This window comes from Plectropomus leopardus, chromosome 7, assembly GCF_008729295.1.
Source record: "Plectropomus leopardus isolate mb chromosome 7, YSFRI_Pleo_2.0, whole genome shotgun sequence".
In the NCBI taxonomy this organism is placed as follows: domain Eukaryota; kingdom Metazoa; phylum Chordata; class Actinopteri; order Perciformes; family Serranidae; genus Plectropomus; species Plectropomus leopardus.
Window position 1 is genome coordinate 28,090,152 of NC_056469.1, and position 18,853 is coordinate 28,109,004.

At 39.1% G+C, this 18,853-nt stretch overlaps 1 protein-coding gene across 1 annotated transcript; it reads left to right on the top strand.

Annotated features, from left to right (window-relative positions):
• Positions 1 to 112: 112 nt before the first annotated feature.
• erp44 (endoplasmic reticulum protein 44) lies at positions 113 to 18,467 on the top strand. The gene is made up of 11 exons (XM_042489866.1): positions 113 to 273; positions 4,745 to 4,817; positions 6,488 to 6,527; positions 6,891 to 7,006; positions 9,240 to 9,424; positions 9,571 to 9,686; positions 10,320 to 10,494; positions 11,290 to 11,401; positions 11,517 to 11,658; positions 16,176 to 16,278; positions 16,371 to 18,467. The coding sequence occupies exons 1-11, from the start codon at positions 214 to 216 to the stop codon at positions 16,479 to 16,481; spliced, it is 1,233 nt and encodes a 410-aa protein (XP_042345800.1). The 5' UTR covers positions 113 to 213; the 3' UTR covers positions 16,482 to 18,467.
• The last annotated feature ends 386 nt before the right edge of the window (positions 18,468 to 18,853 follow it).

Sequence of the window (18,853 nt, forward strand, 5' to 3'; positions counted from 1 at the left end):
TAAACCGCCATGTTTGGAGTTTTCTCTGTCGTTCGTGTTAGGCGCTTGGCGAATTCTAGAACTACGTTACCCACAAAGCCGCGCGAACAGCAGGACGTTTCCGTGGTCACAGTGAGATTGGTTCGCCGTCGGTTTCCTGCTGCAGTAAGAAGAGCGGCGTCGAGACAAACTGGGAAGACTGAACACCGCCACCTCCAATAACTATACTGTACAATGAAACTGTTAGCAATATCTCCCTCTCTCGACATCCGCTTCGTCACGGTTTTACTGCTGGTAAGGATTTTATCTCTGCTTTTGGAGTGTGCACTGCTTTTTAAGCTAGCAGGCTAACGTTAGCTGAGTAACGTTAATTAGCCTGCCGCTGGACAGTTAGCTGCTAGCTAACCGATGCTGCTGGCGTGAGACGTGGCTTTTAAAGTGGCCAAGGTGACCAGTGAGCCGGCTGAGTTGCTGGTAGAAGTGCAGTTATCTATCAGGTTCATGCGTAAGGCCCTTTGACCAGGTTTCGCCCACCGACTCCCATAACTAATCAAGTTATCCAGCTGCAATGTCAACTTAGCCGGTACTATTTAGTAACGTTAGCTGTAGTGGTGTAACAAGCCATAATCCGACTTATATAATCGAGGTGTTACTTGTATAACGCGCTGTGTATTCCAAATTTTTAAATAAATTAGCTAAAGTTGGACTCTTGGTAACTTTGTTGCAGAGGAATGAAGCATCGAGCTAGCATTAGCACACACTGACAGCAGGGAAGCAACTGTTAATTGCTAGCATTTAAATAGTTTTGTTCTTGACTGGTTTGGTCTGCTGTGTGTGATCAGACCTGAATATTTGTTATCGTACGCATGCATGATTTTATTGTCAGACTCATAGTTTGTCTGCATGTCTCTCTGAATGATGCTCGCCGGTTGGTGAATTCCTCTGTTGTGGCTCATTCTTATTGGCTGACAACCCGGAACTAGACTTACAGCTGCTGCTCTGCTGTTGTGAGAGTTTGGGCCCGAAATGAAAACTTAAAACTTCTCTTCAAGTTGCAGGGAAGTGTTTTCAGCGGTCTAACCACAGCAACGGTGGTATTTCATCTGCAGCCGTGTTATCTGATAAGGTGGATGGGGTATCTGAAAGCCACGCTTGAGTAAAAGTAAAGACATCTGTCCTGAAAATGACTTGAGTAGAAGTTAAAACCCACTATTAGAATAGAACTTGATTAAACGCCTTAAAGTACTTGATATCTACTGTACTTAAGTGTCAAATGTAATCATATTATAATAGATGTACTTAGGTATTGAAAGTAAAAGTACATATAAATGCTGTCTATTAAAAAGCAAGTGTTCAGAATTTTGAGAATTATGAAGTTTATTCAGGGCCCCCCTGGATCCTAAAAAAGTCTAAAAGGCATTGAATTTATTAATTTACAAATAAGGCCAGAGTTGTTATTAAAATGTCTTAAATTAGTTTTTCAAAAGGCTTAAAAATGCTAAGACATTGAAAGTAGAATGTTACGAATGGCTTTTTTACCCCTGATGTTGCACTGTACGACATCAGTTGTACATTTGTCCGTCCTGGAAGAGAGATCTCTCCTTAGTCGCTCTTCCCGAGGTTTCGACCATTTTTTCCCCCCATTAAAGGGGTTTTTGGGGGGAGTTTTTTCTTAGTCGATGTGAGGGTCTAAGGACAGAGGGATGTCGTATGCTGTAAAGCACACAAAATCAGTGATAAAAATCATTAATAAATGCTAGGCATTTCCCAATTCTAACTAGATCTGACTTTTTCACAGGATCAAAATGTAAGATTTTATGTTACAATAAATGTTTTTTCTCACTTTAGTGTATTGTAAAATTAGTCTTAAATTTCATCCCAAGTGGCTTTAAAAAGTCTTAGAAACTATTATATTTTATTTGCCTTTGTAAGGACCCAGTTATTTTTTGAATACTTTATTTTTTTGTTTTTCAGATAATTGAAAACATGTAAACAATGTACAGAAATGCAAATTACAAAACGTATGTCAATATGACCCACGCCCTCCTCTCCCCTCCAAGGCTCAAGTAAGAGAGAGAGGGGAAAAAAGGCATAAGGGGACATCATTTGTAATTGAGTAAAGGCACTATATCGCAATATTTGTTGTCGCAATAATCAGTATATCACTAAGTTTAAGATTACAATTCTGTTGTATCATGACATAAGTATCATGATAATATTGTATCGTGAGCCACACCTAAAAACAGAGGTCTGAGAAATGCAATGAGCAATTTGCAAAGGTATGTTTTATAGACAAGATTATTAATCATTATTATTATAGACATAGTAGACAGATGACAGTTTTAATTTTACATCAGGAAATATAAACAGCACCAAAACCAAGAGACGGACAGTGACAGCTGTGACTGACTACTGGTTTGTGTGAGAGCATAAGTTTAGTTACATATTTGGTTACCTAGTAAAGCACGAAGCAGTTCTGGCTATTTCATTGTTTGAAGAAGCCTCATAGAGTTATGACAGTCATATATCCTGTTTGAAGAGGATCTTAAGTCAGCACAGATCACAGCAGATAAAGAGGTGGTACCTGTGAAGCGTTGTGATGTAATAATAGTGTTGACTAAGGTGGCTGATGGTTAACAGGGGCAGTGGGTGTCATGATAATGCATTAAAACAGGGGATTGCACCTGAAGCCTTCATTAAATGGTTTAGTTAAAGTTTTGATGAGGCAGTCTTCTTTGGTCTGCTGTCATGATGCCCGCATTTTTAAACATAGGCCTTTGACTAAAAAGAGTTCACTCAGGCTACAATTGTCTTTTTTTATTTGCTTCTCTGGGTTTTTGGTTGGCAGTCAGCACCTCTCAAACATCGACCTTCTTTCCCCCATTTCACCCTCTAGTGAATATCATCTTAGCCTTTAATTTTTCTCTGTGCCGATCTCTTTCATACAAGATACTTTTATACAGTGTTGCAATCAGAGCTGAATTCAAAAATCCCCAGGACACATCATAATTGCACCCTTATTCTTTTTTATCCAGAGAGGGAGATGCATGAAACAAAATGAGAAACAAGATAAGTTTCCTAGCACAAACTGCGAGGGTAGACTGACCGTAGTTCCTTATCTTCTCTAACACATAAGTTGTTAGAGAAAATGTCTGAAAAAAACAGGATGTATGTACACATTTTGCAATATCACTTTGTTAAATGGCTAAATTATATGAGTAGAGTGGCGAAAAGAATACAAATAGAGTACATGATACAGTCACAATTAAGCCCCAGGGTTGCTCACTATGATTTTGTTAATGACTTGAATGATTTAGGTGGAGTTCATAATCAGTGCTTCTGACTCATTTAAAGATGACAGCTCATGTAGTTTGTTTGAAATATGTGGGCTCAACGCTATGCAAGAGATGGATGCTGCTTCGCTGTTCCATGTTTTGTCACACTTTTTTTTGGAGACAAATCAAAGTTAAAAATACTGTTTGTTTGGATACTTTATTAAAGGAGAGAGGTACGTCTCGACAAACAGGAAGTGATAAGGGGAAAAAATAGCACAACATTTCAGTCGGCTGTTGGCATATATCTTCATCAAGTTTCACATTTTTTCTGGGGCATCCTTACCATAAATATTTCCCATTAGTTTATCAAGATTCTCAGCATTAATTGGTTAATATAACACGAGAATCACTCAAATGTTTATAATATTTATTTTTTAAAACAAGCAAGGAGTACACAGAGTGGTCAGTGGAATTATGAGGAAATGTACAGTAAAAAATAGATATAAAAATAAAATACAATAATCCTAGATAGAACATTAGTAAAGGCAGTGCCAAGCAAAAATAATAAGCTGACACAATGAGAAAATAAATAAGTTAATTAATTTAAAAAAAGGGGAGGGGGGTAGACGCTGATATCAGGGCCGACTTTTGAAGACCTAAGGGGGGAGGACTAGTAGTCACAGCCTGTGGACAGATGCACAGACACACACACATCTTAAGGTGTGCTTAAACAAGGGGGATCTTAACACAGGGGTTAGATATATAAGTGTGGCGGACAGGTGGCAACACGTGTCTAATTTGGACACAAACATTAAAATAGTTTCTAATGTGCTTGTAAGGCATTCGTCCATGTGAATTTGTATGAAAATACAGTTCACACTTGCGTAGGGCAGGAAAAGTTACAAGGAAAAAACAGGTTATGCAGGCAATCATGAGAGCGTTATTTACATTAGCCCAGAACCAGCAGCAAAAGACCCAGGAAGCACTGGAGAGATCATTCTTATCAGCTTTCCTCGGGCACACTGGGGGTCCCACAGGAGGAGTTGGACAAATGCTGGTTAAAACCACACCTTGTCTGCTTTGCACACTTCTCTCTTTTGTAAACATAATTATAGCAGGCAGCTAGAAATATAAAAAAAATACATGGTTTGCAGTACATTGTTCTACATTGATAGGATTGCGTGACACAACACTTTGGTGTCTTGTGTGTGCTGCTAAGGTATGAGATTAACACTCTGGTATTTACACTGTGAGAGCCGTGTTTAGATGAGTCTCTGGAAATGCCGGTTTGCAGTGTGCTGACTAGCTTGTTGGTTCACTCTGCCTCAAGTCTTTTTTACTTCAGAATTTCCCCTTGGGGGAAAATAACAGCTTATGCTATCTCAGTCAGTAGTCTTCAGATTCTTTGTTCCCCCATGTAGTTGTCTTCTTCACCTGTCTGCATTTCTGTGTTTTAATTGCTGATCTGTCTGTTCCCTGTGTGCCTGCAGGTGATGGGCCTCTCTACTCCTGGACAAGCAGAAATCACCAGTTTGGATTCAGCCAACATTGATGACGTCCTAAGTAAGGCATTACACTTAAGTCATCAAAAGTGTCTTAAAAGAATAGTTTGACATTTTGGGAAATTTGCTCATTTGCTTTCTTGCTGAGGGTTGGATGAGATCAATAAAACTCTCATGTCTTGTCATTCAGTATGAAGCTACAGCTGGTTGGTTTAGTTTGGCATACAGACTGGAAACAGGGGAAAGCAAACTTATTTCCCTCAAATTTCTTTTTCATCTAGTTCTTAACAAGGAGACAGCTAAGCATATTTCCCAAAATATCAAACTATTCCTTTAAGTCTCATTCAGATCTCAGTTGTCCACTCTATTTTTCCTCACTTATACATATTAAGTTTTCCATCTTTGTTACGTCTACCAAGGACATTTTATTTTCAGTCCACCTTGTCAGTGTTTGTATGTCTCTTTAGGAGCATATCACAAAAATCATAAGTTTTGGTGGCCAATGAGAAAAATGGCCCATTGCACAACTAGGTGTTGGTGTGGATAGCACCACTCAAATTTTTGTTTTTCCACTGGAGTCCTTCCAACACATGTACTCATATTAGCCACACCCGTCGTCTCCTTGTTAGATTAGTCACCAAACCTCACACAAATGAATCCAGCATTAACCAGATGTTGTTTCTAACTATTTGGATAACCTAAAAAGAAGTATATTATTTTTTTAATGCTCCATTATGTTTTCTCATGATTAATCATCTCATTGTTGCAGATTTGACCTTTCTTTTCTCCAGCCTTCTGCTTTCCTTAAAGAAGCAGTCCCACCCCTTTAAAGGTCCCATATTAGACCTTATTTCAGAACAATATGTACAGTTGTCAATAGTTGTAGAAAAATTACTTTTTGATCCCGTTTGAATTGTGCCGTGAATTACACATGTAATTTTTGTAAATTTCAAAGATAACTTTGTAAGAAAAGATAGTCGCATTTTGTCTTCGGTTTGTTGTAGTATCGTTTAGTTTTGTGTAAAACCTCTTAGAGAATTACAGTGCTTATCTCACATGATATACGTCACCAACAGCAGCTACCTAACTAATTAGGTATCTTAGCTATGTTCCACGCATAAATGTAACGTTACCTTACCTTTTCCCTCATGTGTTTCATCCAGCAACTTCTAGTGCTTTTATCAGCAAGGAAAACATTAAACAAGCAAAACATGCTGCTCGTGTTAGTAGATCACGGACGTCACTCATGCAACTTGTGTATTTTTTTTTCTAATTACATACTTTCACACTTTTGTCATCCACAGTTTTACGATAAACTGTGACTGTCTTGACTTATACAACAATCTTTTACATTGAGAAACATAATATGTGTAATCTGTGGCTAATTTCAAATGAAATAAAAATTATTTGTCTCTTGCCATTAACTTCATTACGTATTTTTTTCCAAAATAAGTCCTTCTGGTGGTCCACCGGAAGGCGAAGGATTCTTCCTCACAATAGGTGGTGTGCTTGATTAATTTTATATGGCCTTCAATCACTGTTAAATTACTAAGTTACTAAATTTCTGTGCTCTTTAAATGCTTTCTCATTTATTTTTTTCTCCATCAGTAATGTGAGGGGTTTAATAAGCTGAGTTATGCTAATTAATTAATGAGCAAAATATACATGAATGAGTGTGTTTAGTAATGTATAGAGGCTTACATTTATTCCTCTTTGTGTGTTTTCTTGCAGATAATGCTGGGGTGGCGTTAGTCAATTTTTACGCAGACTGGTGAGTGTGTCTTCTCTCTTCCAGTCACTGGACCTCTGTACATTATATCAAGGATATTTAAATGAGTTTTGCTCGTGATGCAGACATTTCCTATGAATGCCACATGGTGCAATAAGTATAATTAGATTGCTGTCATCTGCAGTAGAGATTTTGTTGATTTATTTTTAAAGGATTTTTACACAGTAGGTCTGTTCTAATCTCATTTGGTCTAATTAAAGGATCGGCGCTGTTGTAGGCAAAAATCACTTCAGTGTTGTCAAATACTGCAAAATGTAGTCCAGTGGATCAAAAAATCTATTTGTTTAGTGAAAAATTATGTAAACCCTTATGGCCTCACACCACCTCTTATACCCCCACCTACAGGTGCAGGTTCAGTCAGATGCTCCATCCAATTTTTGAGGAGGCATCTAATTTAGCGAGGGAGGAGTTCCCTGAAACCAAGCAGGTGGTGTTTGCTCGTGTCGACTGTGACCAACATTGTGAGTATGATTTACTGTTTTATAGGGCTGTACAATTAATCAAATATCTCTGATCACAATTTTGGCTTCCTGCATTTAAATGAACATGATCGATTGCGATATTGATGTTTAGAAAGTGTGCTCTACTGAAAATTCAAATCAAGTGTTTCCTTAATAACATCAGCCTCCACCTCTGAGGAGCCGTCCTGCAGCGGCAGCCTATGAAAAACTTTCCCGAGTGTTGCAGCTGCAGTCCAGAGTAAAAAAGTAAAATGTAACAGAGAGCAGATGGACAAATAAAAATTAAATGTCTTGAGCAGAAAGTAAAGAGCTAGTTCCTTATAAATAGATTATTGTTTGGAAGTTTTTCAGATTTAGGGCAAGTGAGGTTAACATGTGTCTGCTGCAAAGCAACACAACGAACGTGTTCAACCACCTGAAAAAACACCACATTCTGCAGTGCAATGAATGCACAAAGGCCAAGAAGAATAACGCTGCTGATACTATCTCACTGAATCCCAATCATTGTCCAGAGTCAACTCAGATAACCCTAACAGCGACACTGGACATCCCATTACCATATCCATCCAGCACCAAAGACAGATTGAAATGACCAAAGCTGTCACATTCCATGTGTCTAAAGATGTATGTCCAATAAACACAGTTTTCATTGGGTTGCATTCAGTGATAGCATGTTTATTTTAAATTGGCCTTTATATTAATATTTTACTTCTTTGAGATGCATTGTAAATAATGACCACAGACTTAAAAAATAAACGTAGCTACGCTTTCATCATCCATTGGTTTGTGGACTGGCGTTTTGAAGTCTCGAGTTCGGCCTTCCTGTTGTCGCCATCTTGGTTTTTTTTAGAGCCAGAAGTGACCATATTTTGGTGATAGGCTGGAGCTGTGTCACTCAAAGCGGCTCGCCCTAATTATGAGTAACTTTAATCATTAATAACATGTTAACAGGGGAGTTCTAAAAAATAAATTGCTGTGCAGTTGTCACGAATGTTGAAATTAGCCATAAAGACCAAAACCTTCTTTTTTTGTACCAGAATGTATGTAAACTTGTTTATTTCTGCTGTAAAGTTGGGCATTTCAACATGGGGCTCTGTAGGGATTGACTCAAGTGGCCGTTCAAAGAACTGCAGTTTTGGGCACTTAAGTGTTGGCTTCACTTTTCAGCCCTCCAATCTTAATTTGACACAAAGATTTGTAAATTAGCGGGAATGTACCACAGCAAGGAAGTGAAGGCAGTGCTCTGTTTATTTAAATGTGAAAGTCTAATGAAAATAATTTGTCCTTCAAAATCAATTACTAAACATGATACACAATAGTGATATCAACATTGATCCAAATGTTCATCATTTTGGCCATAATTGTGCATACTTACCAGTTTATTAGTTTTTAGCATTATTTTGTGTTGTCTGGAAAAGTGCCAAAAAACTGATGTTTGTTTAACCTGTAACATCTAAAAATAATGAGATACAGTAATGAGGAGTTACCAGAGCAGAACTATTTAGTCATTTGATCAACAACTATTCAACTATTTATTTCATAATGTTGTCAAAAAATAGAACTTATATGTGATTTTAAAACTGAAAAATGTTTTAATTTGTACTTAATTGAATGATTGATTTTCCAAAATTATTATTATTATTATTTTTGTTATGAACATGGGGTGGTTGTTTCTGGGGATCTAATGGCTGACACTGCTATAACAGTCATTTTATTTATACACTTAACAAAAAAGGCACACACACACACACACACACACGCACACACACGCTCTTACTATATTTGATGCACATATGTACACATAGATGCCCAGGACACCAAAGCGCAGACACATAAACCGCCAGCCTCAGCCTTTTGAGATAAAGCAAATTAAAGAGAATTATTGATGACCTGCAAACTGTTTGAAGACTAATGACAAAACTGCTGCTTCCTGTGAAGACGGGAGGCTTAGAGACACCCCGCAGGGAGATTGACACCTGCCACATGCACACACACACACACCCATTCAGTGTGTGCAGAGAGAATATTTACTCTTAGCGGGGGGCAGCTTTCATGTGGGAGATCAGAGCTCCGAGCTGACTGAAGGCAGTGTTTTCAGACCGAGGTTTAGCCGCCGTCTCTGTCACTTCTCCACTCCTCATCCACCCATCCCCATGTGTTTTTCACTCAGCTTCTCCCTCTTCATCAATTGATTTGTCCTTCTTTACTTAACTTCTCCTCTGCCTCTGCGCAGCGGACATAGCGCAGCGGTACCGCATCACAAAGTATCCAACGTTGAAGTTGTTCCGCAATGGGATGATGATGAAGAGGGAGTACAGGGGTCAGAGGTCAGTGGCTGCCATCGCTGACTTTATCCGCCAGCAGCAGGTCGACCCTGTGAAAGAGATAAAGTCAATGGAGGAGATTAATACTCTGGATGTGAGCGTCAAACACACACACACACACACACACACACACACACACACACACACTCTGTCTATAAAATACTGCAAACTTTCACAATGGTGTTGTAAAATAAAAATATATAATTTCGTCTCGCAACACTTGTTTTTCTTATTCCACAGAGGGGAAAGAGACACATCATAGGCTACTTTGAAAGCAGAGACTCTGAGAACTACCACACATATGAGAAAGTTTCCAACATCCTTCGAGATGACTGCACATTCCTGGCTGCTTTTGGGTGAGACGCTACACCACCTTTTATTTTAAGCTTACTTTTATCCCGTAATTTCTGTTTATCTTAAAGTTTCAGTGAAACAGAAGACAGAGTTTATTTAGCTTCTGTTCTGTGAAGTATTTCTCAGTGGAACAGAATATTTGAACAGTGTACAGTCACAAGATGGATTCAAATCAAATCTTTTGCATTTGACTGGACTGCTAAAAGTGGGCGGGCTTAGCGTTCAGCATGGTAGGGAGCTACAGAGGACTGCTGGCTTCAGTCCAAACACCTCCCTCAGCATCAGATCAGGAGGAGGTCAAGGGATAGATGAATGAATGAATGAACAAGTAAGACCTTGGCCTCATTATTATGAAATAACCAAAAATAAATTGGTTTGGAACCTAAAAAATTGGTCCCCAAATGTAAAAAAAACCCCAAAAAACAGGTTTTCCTTAAACTTAAGTGTAAATCGTGTGACATCAGTGGGCATGTTATATTCTTCAAGTTGGAAATAGTTCAAGAACCAGAGCTAGTTTTGTTTAACAGGAAGGAAATATGTTTAGATTTTGACATCAGACTAAGAAGAAATTATTTTTTTTGTTATTTTCATTTTATCTTGACTTTAAACTTTTCTTATCTGCTTTATCCTCCCAGCCCAGTATCTGAGGCCGAGCGCTTCAGCGGGGACAATATAATCTACAAGCCCGTTGGGGAGGGCGTCCCTGACATGATCTACCTCGGCTCACTCACCAACTTCGACCTGACTTACGCTTGGGCCCAGGACAAGTGTGTGCCTCTGGTCAGGGAGATTACCTTTGAAAATGGAGAGGTTTGTTAGCTTCTTTTTCACATAGAGCATTCTCAGCTGAATGTGTTTTTTTTGGGTTTTTTTTAATTTAACCTTTATCTCGCCAGATAAATTCCTATTGAGATTCAGAATCTCTTTGTTAAGGGAGTCCTGGCCAAGACAGCAGCATGATGAATTTCACATAAAAGAACATGTAGACTAAAACACAACAGCAAAAGTTAAAACAAACAGCATAAAAATTCACACACAAGCAACAGTTAGAATTGTTCAGACTAGACGTGTGCATTCATTGTTCAAAAGGTCCTTAATCCTGTTATTAAAATCTCCCAGGCTGATAATAAAGTCTAGTTTAGGGTGACTTTGCAGCTTTAAAAAAATGACACAGAAAAAAACTCTAAAAGCACTTCCACGAAAAACAGTGTGGGTTTGAGGAACGACATACAGAAGTTGTCCATGTGACTGAAGATTGCAACTACTGACAGTTTTAAGAGTCTGTAAAAACATAAATAAAAAGGCGGTTCATGTAAAAGGGCCTTATAAAGAAAAGTATACTAGTGTTCCATCCTACAGTTGGACAGAGAAGACAAATCCACTTCTGCTGTTGCTTTTTGGACTGATAATAATAGATGTTTAAATCTGGATTTGTAAATGTACAAAGAGATATTTACACAAATAACAGCCTGGAGGGTATTCATGGAGTCTGTGGGCAGTCCATCTGCTGAGCCACGGAAAGGCCCTCTCTCCATCTGTCTTTGACGCTTTGTGTGTGTGTGTGTATTTGTAATTTGTAGTTTTTTTTTTTTGGTTTTTTTTTAGGAGCTGACTGAAGAAGGAATCCCTTTCCTCATCTTGTTCCACGTTAAAGAAGACGGAGAGAGCTTAGAGAAGTTCCAACATGAAGTGGCCCGCCAGCTCATCAGCGAGAAAGGTGAGCTTGTGTGTGGCATTTTGAACCTGTCGGGGATGTGAGTTTTAGTTAACTCATGAGCCCAACAGACTTGTGTACAGAGCTGGTGTTCATGACGTTGGTGTCTCCTCCTCAGGGTCTATAAACTTCCTGCACGCAGACTGCGAGAAGTTCCGCCATCCTCTGCTCCATATCCAGAAAACTCCTGCCGACTGTCCCGTTATCGCAATAGACTCATTCAGACACATGTATGTCTTTCCCGACTTTAAAGACCTCAGGTAAGTGTCGCCTTTCACTTTCTCTTTAAAATGTAGCTGTGCATGAGAATGTAGTGTGTATGTGTGCAGCAGCAAGTCCTTAAGACTGACATATAATGGGGCGCCAGGGGCTGAGTCCTTGCTGTAGCAGCCGTGGGTTCGATTCCGGCCTCGGCCCTTTGCTATGTCATCCCCTCTCTCTCCCCCTTTCATGCTGCAGCTGTCCTATCTCTAATAAATGCAAAAGCCAAAAAAAAAATCTTAAAAAAAAGATTGATATATAATCAAAGACTACGTTTACATGCACAAAATATTCTGGTTTTTGAAAAAGACAATCTTCCTACTAGACTGTTTACATGCAGCACTGCAAACTCCAATCAACGCGCCCTAAAGTGCCATTCATCATGTCAAAATAGGGAAATTTGTAAAAGTTGTTGCTTATGCCAGGAATTTTTCAAAATTCCTCACCACTGGCAGATTTTTTTTGACTGTGCGAACACAGCCTCCCACTTTTGATTTTTCAACCACCTTCTTGAAAAGATTGCTGCTGCACAACTTGGGCTTTTCCAAAAACTTGTTAAAATCAAAGTCTTTCAAAATGTGTAAAAGTAAGTGTGTTTCTCCTACCGATCAGAAACGCTGTTTTTCTTTGGCATCTGTACCATAGCTTTGCAAACAATGACTGTATATAAAGAAGGACGTTGCAGCTATTATTTCTCCCTTAATATAAAAATGAATCAAATTCAGAATATTGTCGGAATAATTGTGGAACATATGTGTGCATGCAAACACACCCACTGTCTGATAAATTATTAATTATGTGGTCATTTGAAATAGTACCAAAAGTTTCTTTCTTTGGCAGTAATACCATGTTTGCATCTCCCTGTAAACATTCAACAAAGGGTTTCTTTTTTTTTTAAATAGGGGCTGGTAATTGTTTCATGCAAAATGAAAAAGCCAAATCTAAATGAAAACTTTCCACAAATGCAGCTGTAATTAACAAATGAATCATTCACATGTCAAATAAGTCTGATATATTCAGCATTCTTTTGGGCATTTTTGAGCAATTATTGCCTGACACTGATACCGTATGTGAAATTGTTCATAACGAGATCTTCTTAAATAAAGTTAATTTCATTACACACACACACGCACACGCACACACACTATAGTCCACTGTGCACTCAACAACAGAGAAATGTCACACCTCCTAAAATCTGTCCTTTATGAATGGGCCAGGACACCGGAGCTAATGTGACATGATTTGGCACGTGCAATAAGTGCTAAACTAATCCAGTCTAATCTAATTTAATCTTATTTATTCTGCCCCCCACCACTCGGCCTCCCCCAGTCCCCAATCAGAGTCTGATCAGATAGACAGAAGCCCCGAGGACTGACCAGCCCTCCACAACCTAATTATATCACATCACCACCGCATGTGGCACACAGCTTGTAATTATATTAGTGCAGTGTATGTTACATATATATGTATGTGTATGTGTGTGTGTGTGTGTGTGTGTGTGTGTGTGTGTGTGTGTGTGTGTGTGTTTGCATGCTGCTCTGACACACGTGGTTAGCAGTGACTGGGGACCCGCTCCGCCTCTGTGATATGACAACAGCTCATGACCTGTCGTTAATAAGCACACTTCACAGGACAGCGCTGATATGGATTAATGCTGCTTCGTGACATGTCCGCAGGGATCGATGTCCTCTACTGCTGCCACCAGCGGTGTTGTCTCATATTAACTCTGTCTTCATTGCTGAACTTTGTGTGTAGGAATGCTTTTATCAAACACACAGTCACTGGGCCTTAGGCACGTACGAGTGATTTGAGAAAATTTGTTGCACTGACCAACTTTCTTGTACCCCGAATTTTCTCACAGCGCGAACAAAAGTGTCCCAGCCATATGAGTCACTTACGTCTTTTCATAATGGGAGAACCACTTGAAAACACATAAGGATCCTGTAATAATCTCTGAATCTGAATGAATTTGGATATTTATGTGTTGCAGAAATCTACTAAAATAAAGATAAATAATATTTGTAACTTTATGCAAATCAATATCCAGTTTATGCCATATTGTCATTTGCCTTCTCAAATTTTTAAGAATTTACTGCCCTATTTTGGCATTATGACTTTGACATTTAAGTAGTTTTTAGGGAAATCCTGAAACTAACAGCTGCCTACGTGTCTATGCCGGTCACTGTCCTGGGTAATGTTCTTCCTTCAAACAGCTGACACTATAACACCATATACTGTCTGATTCGCTTTGTCACATCCCTTTAACCTTTTGGACTAACGTCTTGTCAGAGCTATGACTCAGCAAGCAGATTAAGTCGTCCGTTATTTGCAGGGTTTGTGATTTGATCCTCCTCTTCTCCTGTCTACAAGTTGAAGCAGGATAGCGAGTTACTTGAGTCCAGATTGCTCCTGGTCCTTGTGTGTGAGTGAATGAGAGGATAAATTGTGAAGCAGTTTGTTCATAAAGGTGGAAAAGCACTTATGAGTACAGTTCAGAATTAAGAGTAGCTTTAATGGCCCATTAAGTGTGAACACAAACATGGAATTTGAATCTGGTGTGTGTTGATCTCAATCTATATACACAGAAATATACATACAGTTTATTATCTGGGGTTTACAGCCTTGGCTTTGCTTTCTTTGTCAAAGAACTTTGTAAACTGTTTCAACTGTTTTTGAATGTGCACTATAAATAAAGTTATTATTATTATTATTATTATTATTATTATTATTATTATTATTATTATTATTATTATTATTAGGGCAACTTTCAAACAATGTTTTAGCTAGTGCCACAATATTCCTTTATGCAGTCTACCGTTTTCTTTTTTCATCATTTATTTTCCTTTTTCAGTAGGACTTTGTTTTTCTTCACCTTTTTTCACAAACAAATGAGTTGGTCTGATCAGATGACATTCAAGGGTTGATATCAACGCAGATAAGTAAACAACAGACATGAAAAACAAGTTACTGTCAGTCTTGGGGCGCCCAGTTGCTCACCTGGAAGAGCGGGTGCCCCATGTACAGAGGCTATGTTCTTGCCACAGTGATCGTGGGTTCAATTCCAACCAGCAGCCCTTTGCTGCGTCCCCTCTCTCCCCCTTTCACGCCATAGTTGTCCTAATGACAGCTCTATCCTTATATCCCAGCTAATTCAGCTCAGGTAAAATATGCTGCCACAATCAGCTGAATATCACAGCGAGCGTCTATAATCCACGTTTAAACAACAACACAACTCCAACAGCTTGAGTTGATTCATAAAAATAAAAGCTAAATAAAAGGTGTTACTGTTGTACAGGTGTTGTTCCTGGCTCTATGGACCGGTGTTATCTCTTAATCATACTGATGGCCTGTGGAGTAATTTACTACGTTAGAGCCCTCCTGTATTATTTCTGTCACAGTACAGTGCTGCTCTAATTAAATTGTTGATAGCTGTATGATAGATAGAGATAGAGATATTTGCTGTCTCAGGTCCCCTTATACAATTACTGATGCTGCTAAAATTAGTATCTTTTTGTCTTCTGAGTTCTAACAGCAGGACGTGAATCTCTGCAGTGTGTTTTTGTCTTTTAACTCTTTGATATCACATTTGTAAATGAGACTTTAAACAGGCCTGAAACAGAGCGGAACAGGCAGCAACGCAAAGCAGTGTGTAAATCTTACAAACACGCACACATGCTTAAGTGACACTAGGGCTGAGCGATATGGGCTGAAAATTATGTTGCAATATTTTTAAGCTATATCTGGACACACGATATATATCAATATTTTTAAATCTCCTCAAAAGCTTGTATAATGCTAAAACTTGGAGACAGAATTGACATATGTTGGTTTTTTAAACGTATTTACTGAACTCCCTCTTTGATGTGACAATATTGAAGGAATAACTTTTGGTACTTTGAAAAAATATTAACACAGTTCCATTTTTGATCAGTAATCATTAGTAATGTAGAAATAATTGCCAAGTGGGCAAAGGCAAGTATTAGCAGAACAAGTAGAACTGTGTGATAAGTTTCGAAAAGCACTTCATTTTACTGTAATGCAACCTTCAAAATCAGTAAAGATCATTCATTCCATAGCACGATACAACAACATCCAATATCTCAGACAATATATAGTCTCATATCTTAATAAAATATGATATCTTTATATTGCCCAGCCTTAAGAGGTACCTGTAAGGCTGAACTGATCCATATAAAATGTTTGCGCAAGTAAGAAACTTTTTTATGCCTCTGCGCCAGCAGCAAGCATGGCCAGATGTTGTCTATCTGTCTCTCCATCTGTCTCATTCTCATGAACGCGGTATCTCAAGAAGGCCTTGAGGGGATTGCCTAAAATTTGACGTAAGCTGCAACTTGACTGATTCATGGAAGCTCAACTAGACGACGTTAATTCTAGTTTTGATTCAGACATGTTATTACTTGTATGAACAAGCCTTACAGAAAAAAAAGGTTAGAGATGAAGGATACAAAATGTTGATACATTATGTCTAATATGTGTTTCTGTGTGTTTCTTCCAGCGTCCCTGGCAAGCTGAGACAGTTTGTGTTGGACCTTCACTCCGGAAAGCTACACCGAGAGTTTCACCACGGTCCCGACCCCACAGACAGCACGCCTGGACAGGTCAGACAGCAGCGTCAGCACACACTACGGAGTCACTGAAAGTTGCCACATCATGTGAAACTTGACCTTTTGTTTCTGACTTTCACCCTCAGGAGGAGACGGGGGGAGAAGTGGCCAGCAGCCCTCCAGAGAGCTCCTTCCAGAAACTGGCGCCCAGCGAGAATCGCTACACCATCCTCAGACGGGACCGCGACGAGCTGTGACCTCACCGGCCTTCCAGTGATCCTGTGACTCAATGCCACGCCCCAGGGTCAGGGAGGGGGTTAGGGTTGGGACAGGCCAGCGGGACAGAACAGCAACACCCAACACCCTTACTGAAGACAGAGAGATAGAGAAGGAGAGGAGAATGAAGAAGAAAGAGAAAAAGAAGAAGAGGAAAAGAGAGTTCAGTCCACGACACAACCATGTTGGAATAACCTATATTTTCATAACTCTTTCACGTACAGTTTTTATTTTGGATCAAAACGAAGGGGGTAAAGAAGAAATTGTGTGTGGGCAGGGGTTAGGGGCATCAAGAGAAGTGTTTTTACTTTTATTTTTTGGAGCTTGTAAATACGTTTGTGCTACGTGGGAGTCTCATTGTTGGTCTAAATTAAATGCAGATTTTTCTTTATTTTATTCTTTTCTTTTACATCACCTGGCTTTTGTAGAAAAAAAACCAAAAAAACAGAACAGTTCCCTCACTCCAGTTGTATGGTTCTTATCTGTGGGTAGTCCAGTTCAGCCTGTCTGATAGGAGACGCTTGTTTAGTCTCACTGACCTCATGGCTGCATCTCAATATGACCAACTCTAGTCTAATTCATTTGTATAGCACAACTTAGAACAAAATGCCTGTTTGAAGTAGCTTTATCTCCATATCTTCTCCACACTAACTGAAGGAACAGAATAATATTTTGCAAATGCTTGGGTAACATGATTTCAAACCATGACTTGAGGCGGAAGATAAAGAGACGGAGCTACTCCAGCCTATTGAGATGCACCCCTTCTCTCCCTGGTACTAAATGGTGATAGATTATGATGTCTCTTACAGTGCTTATAAAAAGTACTGCCCCCTCGGACCTTTTCACGCATCACTGTTTTACAACACTGAATCGCAGTGGATGTAATTAGGATTTTGTTTTCGTGCAACAGAAAATACTGTAATGTCAAATTGTTACTAAATTTAGTACAAGCTGCTGCACAACACCAGAAACACATCATCCCTATCATGAAGCCTGGTGGTGGCAGCATCATGCTGTGTGGAGGCTTCTCTGCCGTGCTGTGACAGTTAAATTGATGCAGCAAAGTACAGAGAAATCCTGGTGAAAACATACAACTACAAATGTATATTTTACATCAAGATAACCCCAAACGTAAAGCCAAATCTACACAGGATTTCAAAGAATTAGCGTCCAGATGTGTAAAGCTGTTACAGGCCTATTAAAGTAGATCTAAGGCTGTAACTGTTGCCAAAGGTGCCTCTTATTAAGTATTGTCTTGAAGGACATGAATACTTATGCAATCAGGAGTTTTGTTATTTTTGTACCCAATATTTTTTTCTTTTCAGTGTCTAAAATGCTGATTACCTCCACTACTGTAAAAATGATCAAAAGTCAAAGGGGGCTGGACACCTTTTTAAAGGCACAGTATTTGCCATAACACCTCTTGAGTTGTGTTCCCGAGGATCAAATAGAGGGGGGGGAAAGAGTTTTTGCAACGATGTACTTTAAAAATGATTACAAATTTATGAAATGGCTGTTGTTTTTGCTGTTACCTGTTGTCAAATGTGTCATCATGCGGGGGGAGAAAAGACTGCGGCCTTCCCGGTGTTTTAAAAAAAAAAGCCAAGAGACGAGAGGGGAAAACCCGTATGATGAACGGTGGAAATTTACAGTCTGCCACTTTATACAAGTTCTCTTAAAACTGGTTTTGTCTCTTTATATGTCTTTGAGGTTTTGGTACAATTCTAGATCCCTTAGATCCCTTGAGTGTGAATGAATCCAGATTAAGATTTACGGGGACCCATTGCTAAGGTTGTACTGTGCATCCTGCCCTTCCATAGAGGCCAACAGATGCCTGCATAGTGACATATCAGCCCACATACAGGAGAGCAACAGAGGGGAGCGTGATGCCATTTCTAAACCAGTCATCTCAGAGGGGAAGAAGAGTAAAAAAATGAAAAAGTAAATTAAAAAACCATTTTACAGGATATTGTGTTGTCTGGTGCTTTGTATGTCCATCTCTGTGAACTTTATTTGAGTCATTAACTGTGATATTTATCCAAAGAATGGCACTGCTGTTGAAAAGAAACATTTTATTTGCCAGAAAACCAGCAGCAGAATAAACAATACATGGCAGGTTCCTCCACTCCAGTCCCTGAAGGGATGTGGCACTTTGGCGCTTTTTGTGCAAATTTGCTCACACAGTTTGCAAAAACAAGTCTTTCAAATGTATACAGTATATATATTTTTTTACAAATAATGAAGCATGGCATTTGAATTTACATTAGTAAGATAATGTAACACGACAGTGATGTGATGGGGAAAAAATCTCCATACATCATTCTTATTACAGTCTCAGTAGTGCACATTTTCA

What these genes read in the sequence shown, in the direction of transcription:
- erp44 (XM_042489866.1), top strand. Translation starts at nt 214, where the DNA reads ATGAAACTGTTAGCAATATCTCCCTCTCTCGACATCCGCTTCGTCACG. An exon ending in ACATTCCTGGCTGCTTTTGG is followed by an intron (nt 9,687 to 10,319) that starts GTGAGACGCTAC and finishes TTATCCTCCCAG; the next exon opens with CCCAGTATCTGAGGCCGAGC. An exon ending in CCAGCTCATCAGCGAGAAAG is followed by an intron (nt 11,402 to 11,516) that starts GTGAGCTTGTGT and finishes TCTCCTCCTCAG; the next exon opens with GGTCTATAAACTTCCTGCAC.